The 18,454-nt window shown below is 45.4% G+C and overlaps 1 protein-coding gene across 2 annotated transcripts in view; it reads right to left on the reverse strand.

The window, feature by feature from the left end:
* Nucleotides 1–2,871, reverse strand: part of NTPCR (nucleoside-triphosphatase, cancer-related) — a 36,507-nt gene extending 33,636 nt beyond the window's left edge. The window contains exon 1 of one of the 2 annotated variants that reach the window (XM_040242734.1): nt 2,665–2,871. In XM_040242734.1, the coding sequence (XP_040098668.1) occupies nt 2,665–2,854 (190 nt within the window). In that variant the 5' untranslated portion in view covers nt 2,855–2,871. The remainder of the gene's footprint in view (nt 1–2,664) is intronic. The other variant, XM_040242735.1, reaches the window with a different exon arrangement.
* Nucleotides 2,872–18,454: the final 15,583 nt, after the last annotated feature.

Genomic DNA, 18,454 nt, shown 5'->3' on the forward strand with positions numbered 1-18,454 from the left:
GTGTCTCTAGAAGAAAATGTCGAGAAGAACAGAAAGATTTATAGTATTTGTTTCTTTACTGTAAATCTAAGGGACTTTCAATTTCTTCTTTATAACTTTCTGGATTTTTTTTTTCGGTCTTACAGTGAGTATTACTCTTAATTTAAGAAAAAAGCAAAGCTATTTACATTATGCAAAGACAAAATGGAACAGCTGTAATAAAAGGGAATAGCGTGGATCTGATCTGTAAGGGAGAAGATTTAAGCCAAGAGGAGGCATTTGGCTCTAGTCCCTTTTTTCCTCTTCAGCTCTAGAAATTTTTCATCTCTGTTAATTTAACTACCCTAGTGCTAGCTACTGTGGCTAAGAAATGACCTATAGGAAGGAGACCCCAAAAACAAAGGCCCACACCACGTTCACAAAGAACAGGTTGGAAAGCCCCAGAATTATTTTGGTTCTGGTTCTCCTATAAAGTGGACCGTGAAATAAAGACTCATGTGCAGGCTGTTTAATTTGGGAAGCAACACCCGAAGATAACACACTGGTGGGGAGGCGACTGCATTATCAAACAAGTTATCAGTGGGTGGTTTAATTCCACTGAGAAATCCTACCTAGGAGACAGCTTTGGATTTAGAGTTCTCTTGTGTGATGAGTGAGGAAGGAGTTTACCCACCAACTTCCAACTGTCAAGGGTCAAGGCTGCTTCAGGGGACAGGAATTCCCTGGCCCTTCAGGCCTGCCCTGTGTGCAGGCAGAGGTGGGCTCCAGAGGTCAGAGAAGGCCCTCCAGGGTCACAGGCTGTACAGCTGGAAGTTGGGAGGGAAATGGTAAGTGTGAAGGACACATGAGTGGGGCCCTGAGAGTGTATCTTTGAGAAGATACTTGATGTCTGAACATGTAGAGATTCAGAGAGCAGGCAGAGTTTGGGATTGGGTTAGTGATAGAAAGATACTAAGTCAATGAAACAAACATTACAAAACTCCAAAGACTGAGTGAGGGGAGGGGGGCGGAGAATGTTGTGCATAAAGGGAAAATACATTATAGATACTCTTGGCTCCATGGCTCTTCTGTGGTTTACTTTTCTAGTCAAAATACCATCAACACTGGCCAATGAGCTAATTAAAATGATAGTATAACTGCTTTGGGGAAACTGGGAGGAAGAGAAAATTAGTGGGTTTAAGGCCAGGCTTAAGAAAGCTACACTGTAGCACTGAGTCTTTCAATCATGTGTATGCATATAAAACTTTTATAAAGGAAATAGAAAGAAGAACCAGTATTGCCCTGGCCGGCCTCTGTCCTCACCCACCTCCAGGACTCAGGCAGGTACAATCATAAAAATAAGCCACCTCTGTTATGAAACACATAGATGTCTTGGGGCCAGGCTGCTGAGAAAACTTTCAAATAAAGTTTCAAATAAAGGACTGACAAATCAACTTTTAGAAGACATTCTTTTACAATATTAAGGAGTACCTCTGGATATTAGAAATTTCTCAAAACACCCTCCTCCTCATCACTCCCCCACTGCCCTATAAATATAAAACTCCAGAATCTGCAACATTAAGTTAGCCTTTGGTCCTAAAAGCTAAAGATGCTCATTAAAAAAAAGGTGAAAGAGAATTTCAAGGCTGGGGTTACAATGGTTGATATCTGAATGCACAGCTAATCTGAAACTGCAAAGAAGCTAAAGAATCACTTTCTGCACTCAAACCCCATCTTTTTCTGTTGCTGTTCTCTCTTAATCTATATGATGCTGACTTAATCTGATGCTGCCACAACCTTCCTGCCTCTTCTTTTAGTAACGCCTTAACTATGTGCAGCATCTTGGCTTAAAAGGCATCTATCTGTTCCACCAGTCTCTCACACTACCTCCTTTCAAAGATGAGACTTTTCACAGCCTGAGGTTGGAGGGATTTGCATTAGAAGGGACAGGCACCAAGGTAGGGTCTGGGTGGGGGTGCCCAGTACCCAGCCCCCCTGTGTTGGGGTACCAAAGCTCTCAACCTGCGACCTCACTCATGCAGGAAATTGGGATGGGGTGGGGCCGTCAGTGAAGGTGGATAGGGAACACGGTTGCACTATCCTGCAACTGGAATTCCGCTCTTTCATGATAAATACAGGCGCGTGTGGCTTTCGACAGAAATCAGACACTTCGGTGGTGGCAGAGATCCTGAAATATGGCCTGTGCACATCACAACTTCAAAGTGTTAGTCACTCAGACATGTCCAACTCTTTGCGACCCCACAGATTGTAGCCCACCAGGCTCCTCCGTCCATGGGATTCTCCGGGCAAAAATACTGGGATAGGTTGCCACGCCTTCCTCCAGGGGATCTTCCCCACCTAGGGATCGAACCCGGGTCTCCCACATTGCAGGCGATTTATTTACCGTCTGAGCTACCAGGGGTAGTAATACTACTACTGCCTTTGATCCTACCTAACACCTTAATACGGAAGCCCAGGTGCTATCCCATCACAAGCTGGTCTCGCCCTCCTGAAGTTGGCTTCATTTCATTTACCTTATGCACTCAAATCACATTTTCCGGGAAAGGAAACACAGGCTTCTGACCACCAAGCCTGTAACTTAACACCTGGAATTTTAGAGGCGGAGAGCACCGGCTGCCGCGACCCCACGCGCCCCCCACGCCCACCCCTCGGCCTCGTGGAGGGTGCGGACACGGGCAAGATTACCTGGGGGCCCAGTCAGGAATACGTGCCGGGCCATGCGGGTAGGCTCGGGTGGGGGGGTCACCGCCCGAGTAGGGGTGGGGTCGAAGTCGCCGAGCCGGCTACGAGGGAGAGGTCGCGACCCAGGGTCCGCCCCCAGGGCTGCAGTCCCCTCCTCCGCCGGCCGGAAGCAACGCGCCATAAGGCCGCGCATGCGCCCTCTGCGCTCGGCGTCGGCCCGAGCTTCCGCCCTCTGCGCTCGGCGCAGGTCTGCGCTTGCGCCCTCTGCTCTCAGCCATGTTCCTCGCCGAGACCACCGTTCAGTGACGCGAGGGTGGTTAGTATGGTCTTCCCTGGGTCTGGGTGCTTCAGCCTCCGTGTTGGACTTAGGTAGGGTGTTTGCGAGGAGGTGTGCTTAAAAGCCCTTTACTAAACCAATGCTGCTCAGCTGAGCCCCGTTTACGAAGCTCTGGGACCGAACCTGGGAGCTGAAATTTCCCCAGGCTACGGGGAGAGACCTCCTGAAGGAAGTTTGGGTCCTAGAAGCCTTCCCAAAAGAAAGAGGATTTGCTTCCAATTGGAATTACTTACCCAGTGTTGGGGCAATCCACTCCAGTAATCTTGCCTGAAAAATCCCATGGACGGAGGAGCCTGATAGGCTACAGTCCATGGGGTCGCAAAGAGTCGGACACGACTGAGCGGCTTCACTTCACCCAGTGTTGTCAGCCACCGCTGCAGTGTGGTATTACCTGGTTAAAAAGTGCTTCATGCGTGGGCTCCAACTCCCGAGATTCGGACTGATTGCTCTTGGGCGAGCCCTGAGCGTCTGAATCGTTCTGATATTGTTGAAACTCCCCGGCAGTTTCTATAGTCCCGTCTTCAATCGTGCATACAAAGAACAATTTCCCCCTCTTGCTACCGTCTCATAAATGTAAACCAACGCTGGACCCAGCCGCAGGATCTTCCTGTGCAAAGCATTAACTGGTTTTTCCCCCTCAATTAACCCCTTGAGGGGTTTGATCCTGCGAAACGAAATGGCGGTGGCCTTGGGCCAGAGTTACCTGTAAGCCCTTTCAGTGTAATATATATACAGTTTGTTTCGTGATCGATCATCCTTCATCCTGTCTGGGAAAGCAGTTTCACTGAGTGCTCATCTTAATTGTGTGGGCACACACAGGACTTCCAGAGCTCCTCTTAGCCTGGTTATTCATCAGTCAGATGACCTCCATTTCTTACTGTTTGAAAAGGAATCATGTAAGAGTCAGATTTGTTTAGTCGAGTTGTCGCCATTACTTCTGCGACATTTATAACGGTGCATCACTGGTAAGGTAGGGCCTTCCACCCAAATATCTTTCACCTGCGTTGCAAAGTGGAGTCAAGAACAGCTAATATAGTCAGGTAAGCCCACAGAGTAGTTTCCAAAAGAAAGACATACACTGTTGTACGTATGATCTTTTTATAAAAACAATTATTTTAAAGTGCTGATTACGTAGGATTTCCATCACTGAAGCAGTTTGTGTTTGCAAGGTTCACCAGGAGATGGATTATTATATTTTGAAGTTATGCCTGGAATTCTGGTAGCCACCAGCAGACCTCAGTTTAGGTAGACTCTAGATGTAGAGGACTGATATTTCAGAACAAAAAGAAAATTTTTCCAAAGTTGGATGTTCTTTTTCCATCAAATCTATTTGTTTGGGCAGTTTACATGGATATCTTCACTGAATGGATATCAATTAATAATAATAATTGATCTGTCTTTGATTTGTACAGTTTCCTTTGTGGATTACACATCAGTCACAACCAATGAAATACCTTATCTTAGAGATTAAGAACAAAAAGAGGCAAACATGATTAGTCACCCATTTTTAAATAAATAGATTATTAAACTACCGTGCTGCATCTAACTTTTGCTTATTATCCAACCAGGGTATAATTACCTAAAGAACAAGTGATTCCAGTTCTTCTTCCTGGAGGACCTGGGTGCAGGCTCGCTTTTGATAGAATGCAGCACAGCTGTTTATTAAAGCAGTTAGTAAGCATACATCTGAAGTTTCTACAGTTCCAGAGACTGTTTTCTCTATTGCTGCATCCAAGCACCTAAAACAGTTCCTGGCACACAGTAAGGGATGTACATGCTACGAGGTCTGTGCTATCTGCGGTGTATAAAGACATGAATAAGAAGAGCTCCTTTAGATTCTGGCCTCTTGAGGAATTTATAATTGGTTGGCTAGAGAAGACCCTCCGGAGAAGGCAATGGCAACCCACTTCAGTACTCTTGCCTGGAAGATCCCATGGACGGAGGAGCCTGGTAGGCTGTAGTCCATGGGGGTTGCTAAGAGTCTTAGACGTGACTGAGCAACTTCACTTTCACTTTTCACTTTCATGCATTGGAGAAGGCATTGACAACCCACTCCAGTGTTCTTGTTGGAGAATCCCAGGGATGGGAGCCTGGTGGGCTGCCATCTGTGGGGTCACACAGAGTCGGACACGACTGAAGCGACTTAGCAGCAGCAGAGACACAGTCGTGGGGTGCTGTAACAGGCTGAGTGAGTGCCGGTGAGGGGCCAGGAGGATGAGAAAAGCCTTCCCAGTCCAGTGACTGTGAGCCTGCTTGGAGGATGAGTAGGAGGCAACTGCAGAGAGCAAAAGGGGACACCTCTTAGGTCCTTTATCCCTTTGTGCCTCTGCTCCAGTCCCCACTACTAGTGGGTGGCTGCCCTCAATCTGAAGTGGCAGGGAGTGAGGTGGTTAGAAGGAGATAGGCTGCTGCTACTGCTAAGTCGCTTCCGTCGTGTCCGACTCTGTGCGACCCCAGAGACAGCAGCCCACCAGGCTCCCCCGTCCCTGGGATTCTCCGGGCAAGAACACTGGAGTGGGTTGCCATTTCCTTCTCCAATGCAGGAAAGGGAAAAGTGAAAGGGAAGTCGCTCAGTCGTGTCCGACTCTTGGCAACCCCAGGGGCTGCAGCCCACCAGGCTCCTCCGTCCATGGGATTTTCCAGGCGAGAGCACTGGAGTGGGGTGCCGTTGCCTTCTCCGAGAAGGAGATACAGGTCAAATGAAAGCTGTGTGTTTCTGAGTGACCAACCCAGCTTGAGTCATGTGATTTCTGGAGCCAGTCACAGCCAGGGAGACGGAGTGATCGTACTGGTCAGGCTTGGGTCAAGCGCTCCCCTGGAGAAAGTGGTGCTCTTCCCCTTTCAATGGCAGAGGCCAGGCCTGAGGGAGGGATGCGCCCCAAAGGAGAATTGAGGCACTATTTCCACAGGGGCAAATGAATGCCTGATTCACGTGGCCTTTTCCCCACTTTCATGTTTTTACATCTGCAGTAGCCACAGTCTTGGTTCTGTTTTCTTGTACTGAGGACATAATCCAAGTTTAAATTGTGTGTATGTTAAGTCGCTTCAGTTGGGTCCGACTCTTTGTGACCCTATGGACTGTAGCCCTCAAAGCAAGAATACTGGAGTGAGTTGCCATGGGAATCTTCCCAACTCAGGGATCGAACCCACATCTCTTATGTCTCCTGCATTGGCAGGCAAGTTCTTTCCCACTAGCACTACCCCGGAAACCAAGTTTAAATTATGTTAGTACAGACTTGTTAGGGGAAACACTGACTGAAACCGCTCACCTTGGCCAGGCACCACAGTAACCACTGCGTGGGTTATTTTACAAAAGGAGGTCCTGGTAAAAAACAGAATTAACAAGCCACCACCAACCAGAAGAATTCAGGAAAGGTCGAAAGGAAACAGGCAATGCCAGTCCATATGTCCTCCCAGAATCCTGGCTGGAATGCATCTCAAGCGAGTGATGCTCACGCCACCAGGAGGGACCTTGAGTCAGAATGATTGGCCAGAGACAGCCTGGAAACTAATCCTATCACCATAAAACCTGACATGTGAACCACTTGGCAGAATGGTTCTCCTGGGTTCCCTTACCCTCCTGCTGTTAACCTTAGTGCCCCCTTCCCAATAAGGTTTCTTGCTTTGTTAGCACAAGTGTCTCCTTAGACAATTCATTTCTGAGTGTTTGACAAGAGTGTACACTTGGGCCCTGGAAGGGATCCCTCTTCCTGCAAAAAAAATATACTTAGGAGTAATTGTTGTGTGTGTTTGCGTGCACACTTGCACATGCATAGGTTTATAGGTTTGGGGGATATTTGTATACATCTCATCTCATTTGACCAGTTACTGTACATTTGTGGGCAACATATCCTTGTATAGGGTTGGGGAAAATGGAGCTTTACAGAAGCCCTGCCTCAAAGTAAGGGGCAATGGGAAACATATATATATGGCCCAGTTTTCTAATCTCTCTAACTATGGTTGGTGCCCCTGGCCCTGGGCTATACTCTGGGCACACCGCTTGGCTGTGCTGTGTGCTCTTAAAAAGTGTGGCTGTTACAACCCAGCAATCCCTCTGCTGGGCATACACACCAAGGAAACCAGAATTGAAAGAGACATTTGTACCCCAATGTTCATCACAGCACTGTTTACAGTAGCCAGGACATGGAAGCAACCTAAATGCCCATTGGCAGATGAATGGATAAGAAAGCTGTGGTACATATACACAATGGAATATTACTCAGCCATTAAAAAGAATGCATTTGAGTCAATTCTAATGAGGTGGATGAAACTGAAGCCTATTATACAGAGTGAAGTAAGTCAGAAAGAAAAAGACCAATACAGCATCAGTTCAGTTCAGTCGCTCAGTCGTGTCTGACTCTTTGCGACCCCATGAATCGCAGCACGCCAGGCCTCCCTGTCCATCACCAACTCCCGGAGTTCACTCAGACTCATGTCCATCGAGTCTGTGATGTCATCCAGCCATCTCATCCCCGGTCGTCCCCTTCTCCTCCTGCCCCCAATCCCTCCCAGCATCAGAGTCTTTTCCAATGAGTCAACTCTTCTCATGAGGTGGCCAAAGTACTGGAGTTTCAGCTTTAGCATCATTCCTTCCAGAGAAATCCCAGGGCTGATCTCCTTCAGAATGGACTGGTTGGATCTCCTTGCAGTCCAAGGGACTCTCAAGAGTCTTCTCCAACACCACAGTTCAAAAGCATCAATTCTCAGCACTCAGCCTTCTTCACAGTCCAACTCTCACATCCATACATGACCACAGGAAAAACCATAGCCTTGACTAGACAGACCTTAGTTGGCAAAGTAATGTCTCTGCTTTTGAATATGCTATCTAGGTTGATCATAGCTTTTCTTCCAAGGAGTAAGCATCTTTTAATTTCATGGCTGCAGTCACCGTCTGCAGTGATTTTGGAGCCCCCAAAAATAAAGTCTGGCACTGTTTCCACTGTTTCCCCATCTATTTCCCATGAAGTGATGGGACCAGATGCCATGATCTTTGTTTTCTGAATGTTGAGCTTTAAGCCAACTTTTTCACTCTCCTCTTTCACTTTCATCAAGAGGCTTTTTAGTTCCTCTTCACTTTTTGCCATAAGGGTGGTATCATCTGCATGTCTCAGATTATTGATATTTCTCCCAGCAATCTTGATTCCAGCTTGTGCTTCTTCCAGCCCAGCATTTCTCATGATGTACTGTGGATAGAAGTTAAATAAGCAGGGTGACAATATACAGCCTTGATGTACTCCTTTTCCTAATTGGAACCAGTCTGTTGTTCCATGTCCAGTTCTAACTGTTGCTTCCTGACCTGCATACAGGTTTCTCAAGAGGCAGGTCAGGTGGTCTGGTATTCCCATCTCTTTCAGAATTTTCCACAGTTTATTGTGATCCACACAGTCAAAGGCTTTGGCATAGTCAATAAAGCAGAAATAGATGTTTTTCTGGAACTCTCTTGCTTTCTCCATGATCCAGCGGATGTTGGCAATTTGATCTCTGGTTCCTCTGCCTTTTTCTAAAACCAGCTTGAACATCAGGAAGTTCACGGTTCACATATTGTTGAAGCCTGGCTTGGAGAATTTTGAGCATTACTTTACTAACATGTGAGATAAGTGCAATTGTGCGGTACTTTGAGCATTGTTTGGCATTGCCTTTCTTTGGGATTGGAATGAAAACTGACCTTTTCCAGTCCTGTGGCAATACTAACACATATATATGGAATTTAGAAAGATGGTAATGATGACCCTATATATGAGACAGCAAAAGAGACACAGATGTAAAGAACAGTTATTTGGACTCTGTGGGAGAAGGTGAGGGTGGGATGATTGGGGAGGGTAGCATTGAAATGTGTATATTATCATATGTGAAGCGGATTGCTGGTCCAGGTTCGATGCATGGGACAGGGTGCTCAGGGCTGGTGAACTGGGATGATCCTGGGGGATTGAATGGGGAGGGATGTGGGAGAGGGGGTTCAGGATGGGGGCACATGTGTGCCCATGGCTGATTCATGTCGATGTATGGCAAAAACCACTACAATATTGTAATTAGCCTCCGATTAAAATAAATTTATTTTTTTTAAAAAGTGTGTCTATGATCAGACTGGGCTTCCTTGATGGCTCAGACGGTAAAGAATCCGCCTGCAATGCGAGAGACTTGGGTTTGATCCCTGGGTTGGGAAGATCCCCTGGAGGAGAGCACGGCAGCCCACTCCAGTACTCTTGCCTGGAGAATCCCGTGGACAGAGGAGCCTGGGGGGCCACGGTCCACGGGGTCGCACAGAGTCGGACGTGACTGAGCACCCACACACAGCACATATCAGAGTGAATGCAGAAAACCAAGCAGAGGAGAGTCACGTCAGGGAGGATGGTGAGCCAGCAGAGACGAGGCACTTGGCTTCTTCACAGATAACGGGAGTCAATAGGGAAAGTTGTTAAGAGTCAGCCACCAAGGACAAGCTGAGAGGTCCAGGGAGAAGGAGCAGAGCTTCTGTTTGGCTATCTCGTTCCTCAGGAACGCTAACACTATGTTTTGTTCAGGTTCATTTTCATTCGTTTCACTGGGATCCCAGCAGTGGAGTATCTATTGTTTGCAGAATAATATGGCAATTGTTCTGGTTTGAATCGGCCTCTGATGTGTAGGAACCAAAAAAGTAAAAAAATAAATTGCTGTCTCTAATGAATATTCAACACCTGATATAAATAGAGCTAGTTATTTAATATATTCACCTTCCTCCCCTCTCTCTTTCCTTTCTTTTCTTTCATTCCTTTCTTTCTTCTTGTATTGCAGACACTGCACTGTGGTACATAGTAGGGATCAAAGATACATTTGAAATAGCTTAAATATCATATACTAATGCATATCTATGGAATCTATAAAAATGACACTGATTAATTTATTTGCAGGGCAGCAATGGAGAAACAGACATAGAGAACAGACTTAGGACATGGGGAGAGGGGAGGAGACAGAGGGTGAGATGTACGGAGAGAGTAACATAGAAACTTACAATACTATATGTAAAATAGATAGCCAATGGGGATTTGCTGTATGACTCAGGGAACTCAAACAGGGGCTCTGTGACAATCTAGAAGGATGAGATAGGGAGAGAGATGGGAGAGAGGTTCGGGAGGAAGGGACGTGGGTGTACCTATGGCCGATTCTTGTTGATGTTTGACAGAAACAACAAAATTCTGTAAAGCAATTATCTTTCAATTAAAAAATAAATAACTTTTAAAAAACACTGGTGAGCAGACTTAGTTCAGTTCAGTTGCTCAGTCGTGTCTGACTCTTTGCGACCCCATGAATCGCAGCACGCCAGGCCTCCCTGTCCATGACCAAGTCCCGGAGTTCACTCAGATTCACGTCCATCGAGTTGGTGATGCCATCCAGCCATCTCATCCTCGGTCGTCCCCTTCTCCTCCTGCCCCCAATCCCTCCCAGCATCAAAATCTTTTCCAATGAGTCAACTCTTCACATGAGGTGGCCAAAGTACTGGAGTTTCAGCTTCAGCATCATTCCTTCCAGAGAAATCCCAGGGCTGATCTCCTTCAGAATGGACTGGTTGGATCTCCTCGCAGTCCAAGGGACACTCAAGAGTCTTCTCCAACACCACAGTTCAAAAGCATCAATTCTTCGGCGTTCAGCCTTCTTCACAGTCCAATACAGCCTTCTCACATCCATACATGACTACTGGAAAAACCATAGCCTTGACTAGACGGACCTTAGTCGGCAGACTTATATACCTAGGTTTACATTTTTTTAAACATTAAATATCCATGAGCTCTTATTTTTCATTCAACATGAAAATAACCTTTATCTGAGCTCCTAGAGGAAGAATTTCTTTCCCACCCCTTTAGATTACCTACCTTTTTGAATAGCAATATGCACTGGGGAAGCTGGCATTGCATTCTGGCCTCCAACCTTGTAATACTTAGACATATTTAACAAAAGGTAATAGCTAACAGTTACCTGGTGTTTACCATGTGCCAAGTTCTCAGAGCACTAAAAATTATAGTAACTTTTTAAATCCTCACCAAAACTTCTTTTTATCTATGGACAAACCAAAATAGAGAGGGACAAAGGCACTGGCCCAAGACCACCGTACTTATACACACACATGCGTATTCAGGTGTGATTGTGTGCGTGTCTGTGTATGTATGACTCAAACTCGGGTATTTGGGTGCCAGAGTCTGTCTGATACAGATTTTAACTTTTGTCCTGAAAATAGTTCATGGGCAACATCTTGAAGTGAAAAGTTCATGTGAGGACTACAAACCTGCTCCACTGGTTACTCTTCCTTCTTCTAGGAAAACAAGCATCAAGTTACAGCAAGTCCCCTACATATGAAGGAGTCCTGTTCCAAGAGCTCATTTGTAGGTCCAGTTTATTCCCAAGTCCAACAAAGTTAGCCTAGGTACCCAACTAACACAATCTGCTATATAGCAATGTACTGTAATAGATTTATAATACTTTTCACATAAACAATACACAAAGAATAAAGAAAACATTTTAATCTTACAGTACAGTACCTTGAAAAGTACAGCAAAATAGCTGGGCATGTTCCTATCCTTGAAAGTTCCCATCTTGAAGATTTGTATGTAGACGACATTGGGCTACCCTGGAGGCTCAGTGGTAAAGAATCTGCCTGCCAGTGCAAGAGCTATGGATTCAATCCCTGGATTGGAAAAATCCCCTGGAGAAGGAAATGGTAGCTCACTCCAGTATTCTTGCCTGGGAAAGCCCATGGACAGAAGGGCCTGGCAGGCTATAGTCCATAGGGTCAAAAAAGAGCCGGGCATGACTTAGCAACTGAACTACAACATTTATAACATGTAGGGGACTTACTGTACCTAAGAAATCTAAGGTAGTTCTTGAAGGACAGAGAGAATGGACAGCTCTTTCTGATTCTAATTCTCCTCCAGGGCTGTCTAGGATAATAATTCCTATCACATCTGTGTGCATGGACCAGCTAACTCGGAGATCCCTGGGTCTGTAAATAATGGGGTGAGCCAAGCAGGCCCCTGTCTCCCCCGCAAATCTCACTGGGTGTGAGGCTGCAGGTCCTCAGAGAGACGCAGCCACCGTCCTCCTGCTGGGATCAGTCAGACATCCTCTCCTCCCACCTAGCCTCTCTCAGCACAGCCATATCAGGTAGTGCCTCTCCTCTGACTAGGTACAAGCTCAACAACATTTATTCAAGTTTTATTGTCTTTCCCTGTAAATAATCTGCAGGGGAAAGTAACTGCTTTTTAATTTGGTCGAAATACATCATCCCCAGAATTGTTTGCACCATTAGCCCAGGCAAAAGAGGCCGGGAGTGTTAATTAACCATCTTCATCCTTATGGGAGCCTGGGTTCTCCTCCCTGTCTCTCAGGCCTGGATTGGAAAAATCCACTGGAGAAGGAAATGGTAGCTCACTCCAGTATTCTTGCCTGGGAAAGCCCATGGACAGAAGGGCCTGGCGGGCTATAGTCCATAGGGTCAAAAAAGGTCCATTCCTAGTTAAGGGCATGGTTTCAGCTCCATTTGCCAACAAGTTGATAAAAGGTTTTGCTGGCTGAAAACTAGAGGAAACTTAAGGAATAATTCATTTTCCTTTCTATTGTGTATTTTCAGTCTTCCTGAGGAAGAACGTCATTGATTCCTTTCCTGGACCAAAGTTCATCATCCTCTCCTAATGCCAATGAGGTCTGAAATCTGGTGGGTTGGATAGATAAAGCATTAGTCTGCGGCTGGCCAAAAAGTAACTGGGGGCCTTTGTAAGGCAGGTTCTGCTCTCTCCTATCTCCCTGAACAAGCCTACACAGAGATCCTGGGTGCTGCATTTCAGTCACCCCAGTGTGAGCACAGATTTTCACAAGGATATGGACATTCAGGGGCTGCCCAGATAGTGCTAGTGGTGAAGAACCTGCCTGCCAATGCAGGAGATGTAAGAGACATGGGTTCGATCGCTGCGTCAGAAAGATCCCCTGGAGGAGGGCATGGCAACCCACTCCAGGATTCTTGCCTGGAGAGTCCCATGGCCAGAGGAGTCTGGCAGACTACAGTCCGTGGGGTCACAAAGAGCTGGACACGACTGAAGCTGCTTAGCACGTGCGCATGCATAGACATTCAGAACATAATCTACCCGAGGACTTTGCCTCCAGCTCTTATTTCAGAACAATGCTCCCAGTTGAGTCACAAAGAGAGCTGAGAAAAGTGACTTGATGCCTTGTCCTGTTGCCTGCTCCACAGACCCTTCTGTTCGAAGAGCTGAGGGTAGTTGGCTCCTGGGAGGCCCTGCCTGGACGTAGAAATGATGACATTGGATAGGAGGACCCGGCCAATCTTGAGTTGTTGAGGGCTCTTGCCTGCTGTGGAGGAGATATTAAATGTTCTCACGTGCCCAAAAGTCTCATGTGCTCTCTTCCCCAGGGCCTTTGCACATGCTATTACTTCTGCTTCAAAGGCTCTCTGTGCCCCCCTTCCCCTCATTGTGCGTCGTGCATGTATGCTCATGCTCAGTCATGTCTGACTCTTTGCAACACTATGGACTGTAGCCCACCAGGCTCTTCCATCCATGGGATTTTCCAGGCAAGAATACTGGAGTGGGTTGCTATTTTCGCCTATCTTCCTCTAACTCACATTTATTCAGCATTCTTGGCTCCCTAGTACATACCAGGTGTCCCTGATAAATGCTCCTTTAGGTTTCTGAACTTGTAGTTTTTTTCGATTACCATAGTTGTAATTGAATAATGTAGATATTTAAATTTATAAAATTACTTTCCCCTCTGCTAAAGTGAAAGCTTTATGAGTGAGGGAACTGGTTCCAGCTTTTTCCACCACTATAACCACAGCATTTAGGTGTTCAGTTATGCTTGCTAAATAAATGAATTTCCATCTCAGTATTTTAAATGGAACAGTTTTGAAAAATCTTTCTTTTGTTAATAGTTTTATTGCTGTTGTTGTTCAGTCGCTCAGTCATGTATGACTCTTTTCAACCCCATGGACTGCAGCACTCCAGGCTTCCCAGTCCTTCTCTATTTCCCAGAGTTTGCTCAAACTCAAGTCCATTGAATCATCATGCCATCCAACCATCTCATCCTCTGTCATCCCCATCTCCTCCTTCCTTTGGTCTTTCCCAGCATGAGAGTCTTTTCCAATGAATCAGCTCCTTGCATCAGGTGGCCAAAGTATTGGAGCTTCAGCTTCAGCATCAGTCCTTCCAGTGAATACTCAAGGTTGAGTTCTCTTCGGATGGACTGGTTTGATCTCCTTGCTGTCCAAGGGACTTTCAAGGGTCTTCCCCAGCACCGCAGGTCGAAGGCACCAATTCTTTGGTGCTCAGCTGAAATCTTCTATCTGAAAAATGGAAAATAACAAGTGTTGATGAGCATATGGAAAAATTAAAACTTTTGTGTACTGTTGATAGAAACGTAAAATGGCACAGTTTGTTGTAGAAAATGCTATGGCGGTTCCTCCAAAACTTAGAATCACCATATAAATCAATATAGTAATTCTGCTTCTGAGTAATTACCAAAAGAATTGAAAGCAGAGACACAAAGAGATATTTGTACACCCATGTTATAGCAGTATTATTTTCAAGAGAGAAAAGGTAGAAGTAACCCAAGTGCTCATCAGCAGATGAAAGGATAAACAAAATGTGGTATATCCACACAATGGAATATTATCTAGCCCTAAAAAACAAGGGAATTCTGATATATGCCAGAACATGGATGGACCTTGAGGACTTTATGCTATGTGAAGTAAGCCAGACACAGGAGGACAAATACTGCATGATTCCATATATATATATGTATATATATTTATATCAATCCTGAATATTCATTGGAAAGACTGATGCTGAACCTGAAGCTCCAATACTTTGGCTACCTGATGTGAAGAGCCAATGCATGGGGAAATTCTGGGATAGACTGAGGGCAGGAGAAGAAAGGGGAGACGGAGGATGAGCTGGTTGGATGGCATCACAGACTCAATGGACATGAGTCTGAGTGAACTCCAGGAGATAGTGAAGAGAGGAGACTGGCGTGCTGCAGCCCATGGGGTTGCAAAAAGCTGGACATGACCAAGCAACTGAGCAACAACAATCACTTATATGTGAGACACCTAGAATAGTCAAACTCATAGAGGTGAAAAGTAGAATGGTGGTTGGCAGGGCCTGGAGAGGGGGAGATAAAAGTTATTATCTAATGAGGTTAGTTTCAGTTTTGCAAGATGAAAAGAGCTCTGGAGGTAGACGGTGGTGACGGCTGCATAGCATTGTGAATGTACTTAACACCATGAGTCATACACTTAGGGTTAAGAGGGTACATTTTATGTTATGAGTACTGTACCATATTACAATTATACAGTGGAAGTGACAAATAGATTCAAGGGATTAGATCTGATAGAGGGTCTGAAGAACTCTGAACAGAGGTTCATGATATTGTACAGAAGGCAGTTATCAAGACCATTCCCAAGAAAAAGAAATGCAAAACGGCAAAATGGCTGTCTGAGAAGGCCTTACAAATAACTATGAAAAGAAGAGAAGCTAATGGCAAAGGACAAAAGGAAAGATATACCCATCTGAATGCAGAGTTCCAAAGAAGAGCAAGGAGAGATAAGAAAGCCTTCCTCAGTGATCAACACAAAGAAACAGAGGAAAACAATAGACTGGGAAAGACTAGAGATCTCTTCAAGAAAATTAGAGATACTAAGGGAAATTTTCATGCAAAGATGGGCACAATAAAGGACAGAAATGGTATATACCTAACTGAAGCAGAAGATATTAAGAAGAGGTGGTAAGAATACACAGAAGAACTGTACAAAAAAGATCTTTACAACCCAGATAATCACGATGGTGACATCCTGGAATGTGAAGTCAAGTGGGCCTTAGGAAGCATCACAATAAACAAAGCTAGTGGAGGTGATGGAATTCCAGTTGAGCTATTTCAAATCATAAAAGATGATGCTGTGAAAGTGCTGCACTCAATATGCCAGCAAATTTGGAAAACTCAGCAGTGGCCACAGGACTGGAAAAGTTCAGTTTTCATTCCAATCCCAAAGAAAAGCAGTGCCAAAGAATGTTCAAACTACCACACAACTGCACTCATCTCACACTTTAGCAAAATAATGCTCAAAATTCTCCAAGACAGGCTTCAAGAGTACATGAACCATGAACTTCCAGATGTTCAAGCTGGATTTAGAAAAGGCAGAGGAACCAGAGATCAAATTGCTGACATCTGTTGGATCATTGGAAAAGCAAGAGAGTTCCAGAAAAACATCTACTTCTGCTTTATTGACTATGAGAAAGACTTTGTGTGGATCACAATAAACTGTGGAGAATTCTGAAAGAGTTGGGAATACCAGACCACCTGACCTGCCTCTTGAGAAATCTGTATGCAGGTCAGGAAGCAACAGTTAGAACTGGACATGGAACAACAGACTGTTTCCAAATAGGAAAAGGAGTACGTCAAGGCTGTATATTGTCACCCTGCTTATTTAACTTCTATCCAGAGTACATCATGGGAAATGCTGGACTGGAGGAAGCACAAGCTGGAATCATGATTGCCGGGAGAAATATCAATAACCTCAGATATGCAGATGACACCACACTTATGGCAGAAAGGGAAGAACTAAAAAGCCTCTTGATGAAAGTGAAAGAGGAGAGTGAAAAAGTTGGCTTAAAGCTCAACATTCAGAAAATGAAGATCATGGCATCTGGTCCCATCACTTCATACAGATAGATGGGGAAACAGTGGAAACAATGACAGACTTTAATTTTGGAGGCTCCAAAATCACTGCAGATGGTGACTGCACCCATGAAATTAAAAGACGTTGCTCCTTGGAAGAAAAATTATGACCAACCTAGACAGCATATTCAAAAGCAGAGACATTACTTTGCCAACAAAAGTCTGTCTAGTCAAAGCTATGGTTTTTCCAGTAGTCATGTATGGATGTAAGAGTTGGACTATAAAGAAAGCTGAGTGCCAAAGAATTGATTCTTTTGAACTGTGTTGTTGGAGAAGACTCTTGAGGGTCCCTTGGACTGCAAGGATATCCAATCAGTACATCATAAAGGAAATCAGTCCTGTATATTCATTGGAAGGACTGATGCTGAAGATGGAACTCCAATATTTTGGCCACCTGATGCAAAGAACTGACTCATTGGAAAAGACCCTGATACTGGGAAAGATTGAAGGTGGGAAGGGAAGGGGATGACAGGGGATGAGATGGTTGGATGGCATCACCGACTCAACAGACATGAGTTTAAGTCAACTCCGGGAGTTGCTGATGGACAGGGAAGCCTGGCGTGCTGCAGTCCATGGGGTCGCAAAGAGTCAGACACAACTGAGCGACTGAACTGAACTGATTGTACCACAATTAAAAACTTTAAATTAAAGAAACGAACATATAGAAAGTCAGGCAGAAGAAAAGAGATTAGTAAAGGCTAGAGTGGTCAGAGAACAGTTGTGGAGAAGGTATGTCTTGAGCTGGGCCGTAGAAGATGCATTACTTGACTGGGTGAAGATGAGGAGCAGGAGGCGATCACAAGAGAGACCTTCAGTGGTGCAGAGGGACTCCAACATCCCAGGGTGGATCTCATCCAGCAGGTGGTTTCATTAGAGCTGGAAGCTGGTAAACCAGAGTCTGGTAAGGGCTGATGAAGGTACTTGGGTGGGGTGCTTCCGGGACTGCTAATTTGGCCCCTCAGGCTGGGTAAGGATAATGAGATACCTGTTCGCTCTCTGTCCCTAGTAAAGAACGCCAACTAGATACTTCAGCACTGGTCGCTGGAAGATCCATGACTGTCCCAAGCCCAGTCCTGCTCTTTTCTTGCAGCTGCCACAAGTCAGATTCTGTGTACATGGCTGACAGATGGTTTTGGAGGACTGCTCTCCCAGGTACGCTGACTGGAGCGGCAAGGGAGCAAAGGTGGAAGGGAAAGTGGGAAAGGATAGGGCCAAATGGGGACTTCCCCGGAGATCCAGTGGTTAAGATGTCACCTTCCAATGCAAGGGTTGTAGGTTCAGTCCCTGGCCAGGGAGCTGAGATCCCACATACCTCATGGCTAAAAAATAAAAACATAAAACAGAAGCAATATTGTAACACTTTCAATAAAGACTTCTGAAAAAATGACCAACATCAGGAAAAAAAAAAAAAAACTTAAAAAATAGGACCAAACCGTGTGATGTGCTTGAGCTCAGCGGTGGAAGGAAAACAGGGCTGCGTGAATGTCAAGTCTGCTTCATGTAACTGCACCCAACCCTGGGCACACACAGAGCCCATCATCCCAGCCCAGACAAGCAGCCCCCTGCCATCCCACAGACCTGAGGCTTAATGGTGGGGACACTGCCCGTCTTTACCCAAGAAGACTTGACATTCCACACCTTAATGAGGGAAACCTGGGCCTTTCAGCCTGGCTTCCTGCCACAGGAGCTCGAATGACAGCTGAGCATGGTCACATTGGATAGAAATAAATACGTGGAACCATG

The sequence above is a fragment of the Oryx dammah genome, unplaced genomic scaffold, assembly GCF_014754425.2.
Source record: "Oryx dammah isolate SB20612 unplaced genomic scaffold, SCBI_Odam_1.1 HiC_scaffold_6, whole genome shotgun sequence".
Classification (NCBI taxonomy): Eukaryota; Metazoa; Chordata; class Mammalia; order Artiodactyla; family Bovidae; genus Oryx; species Oryx dammah.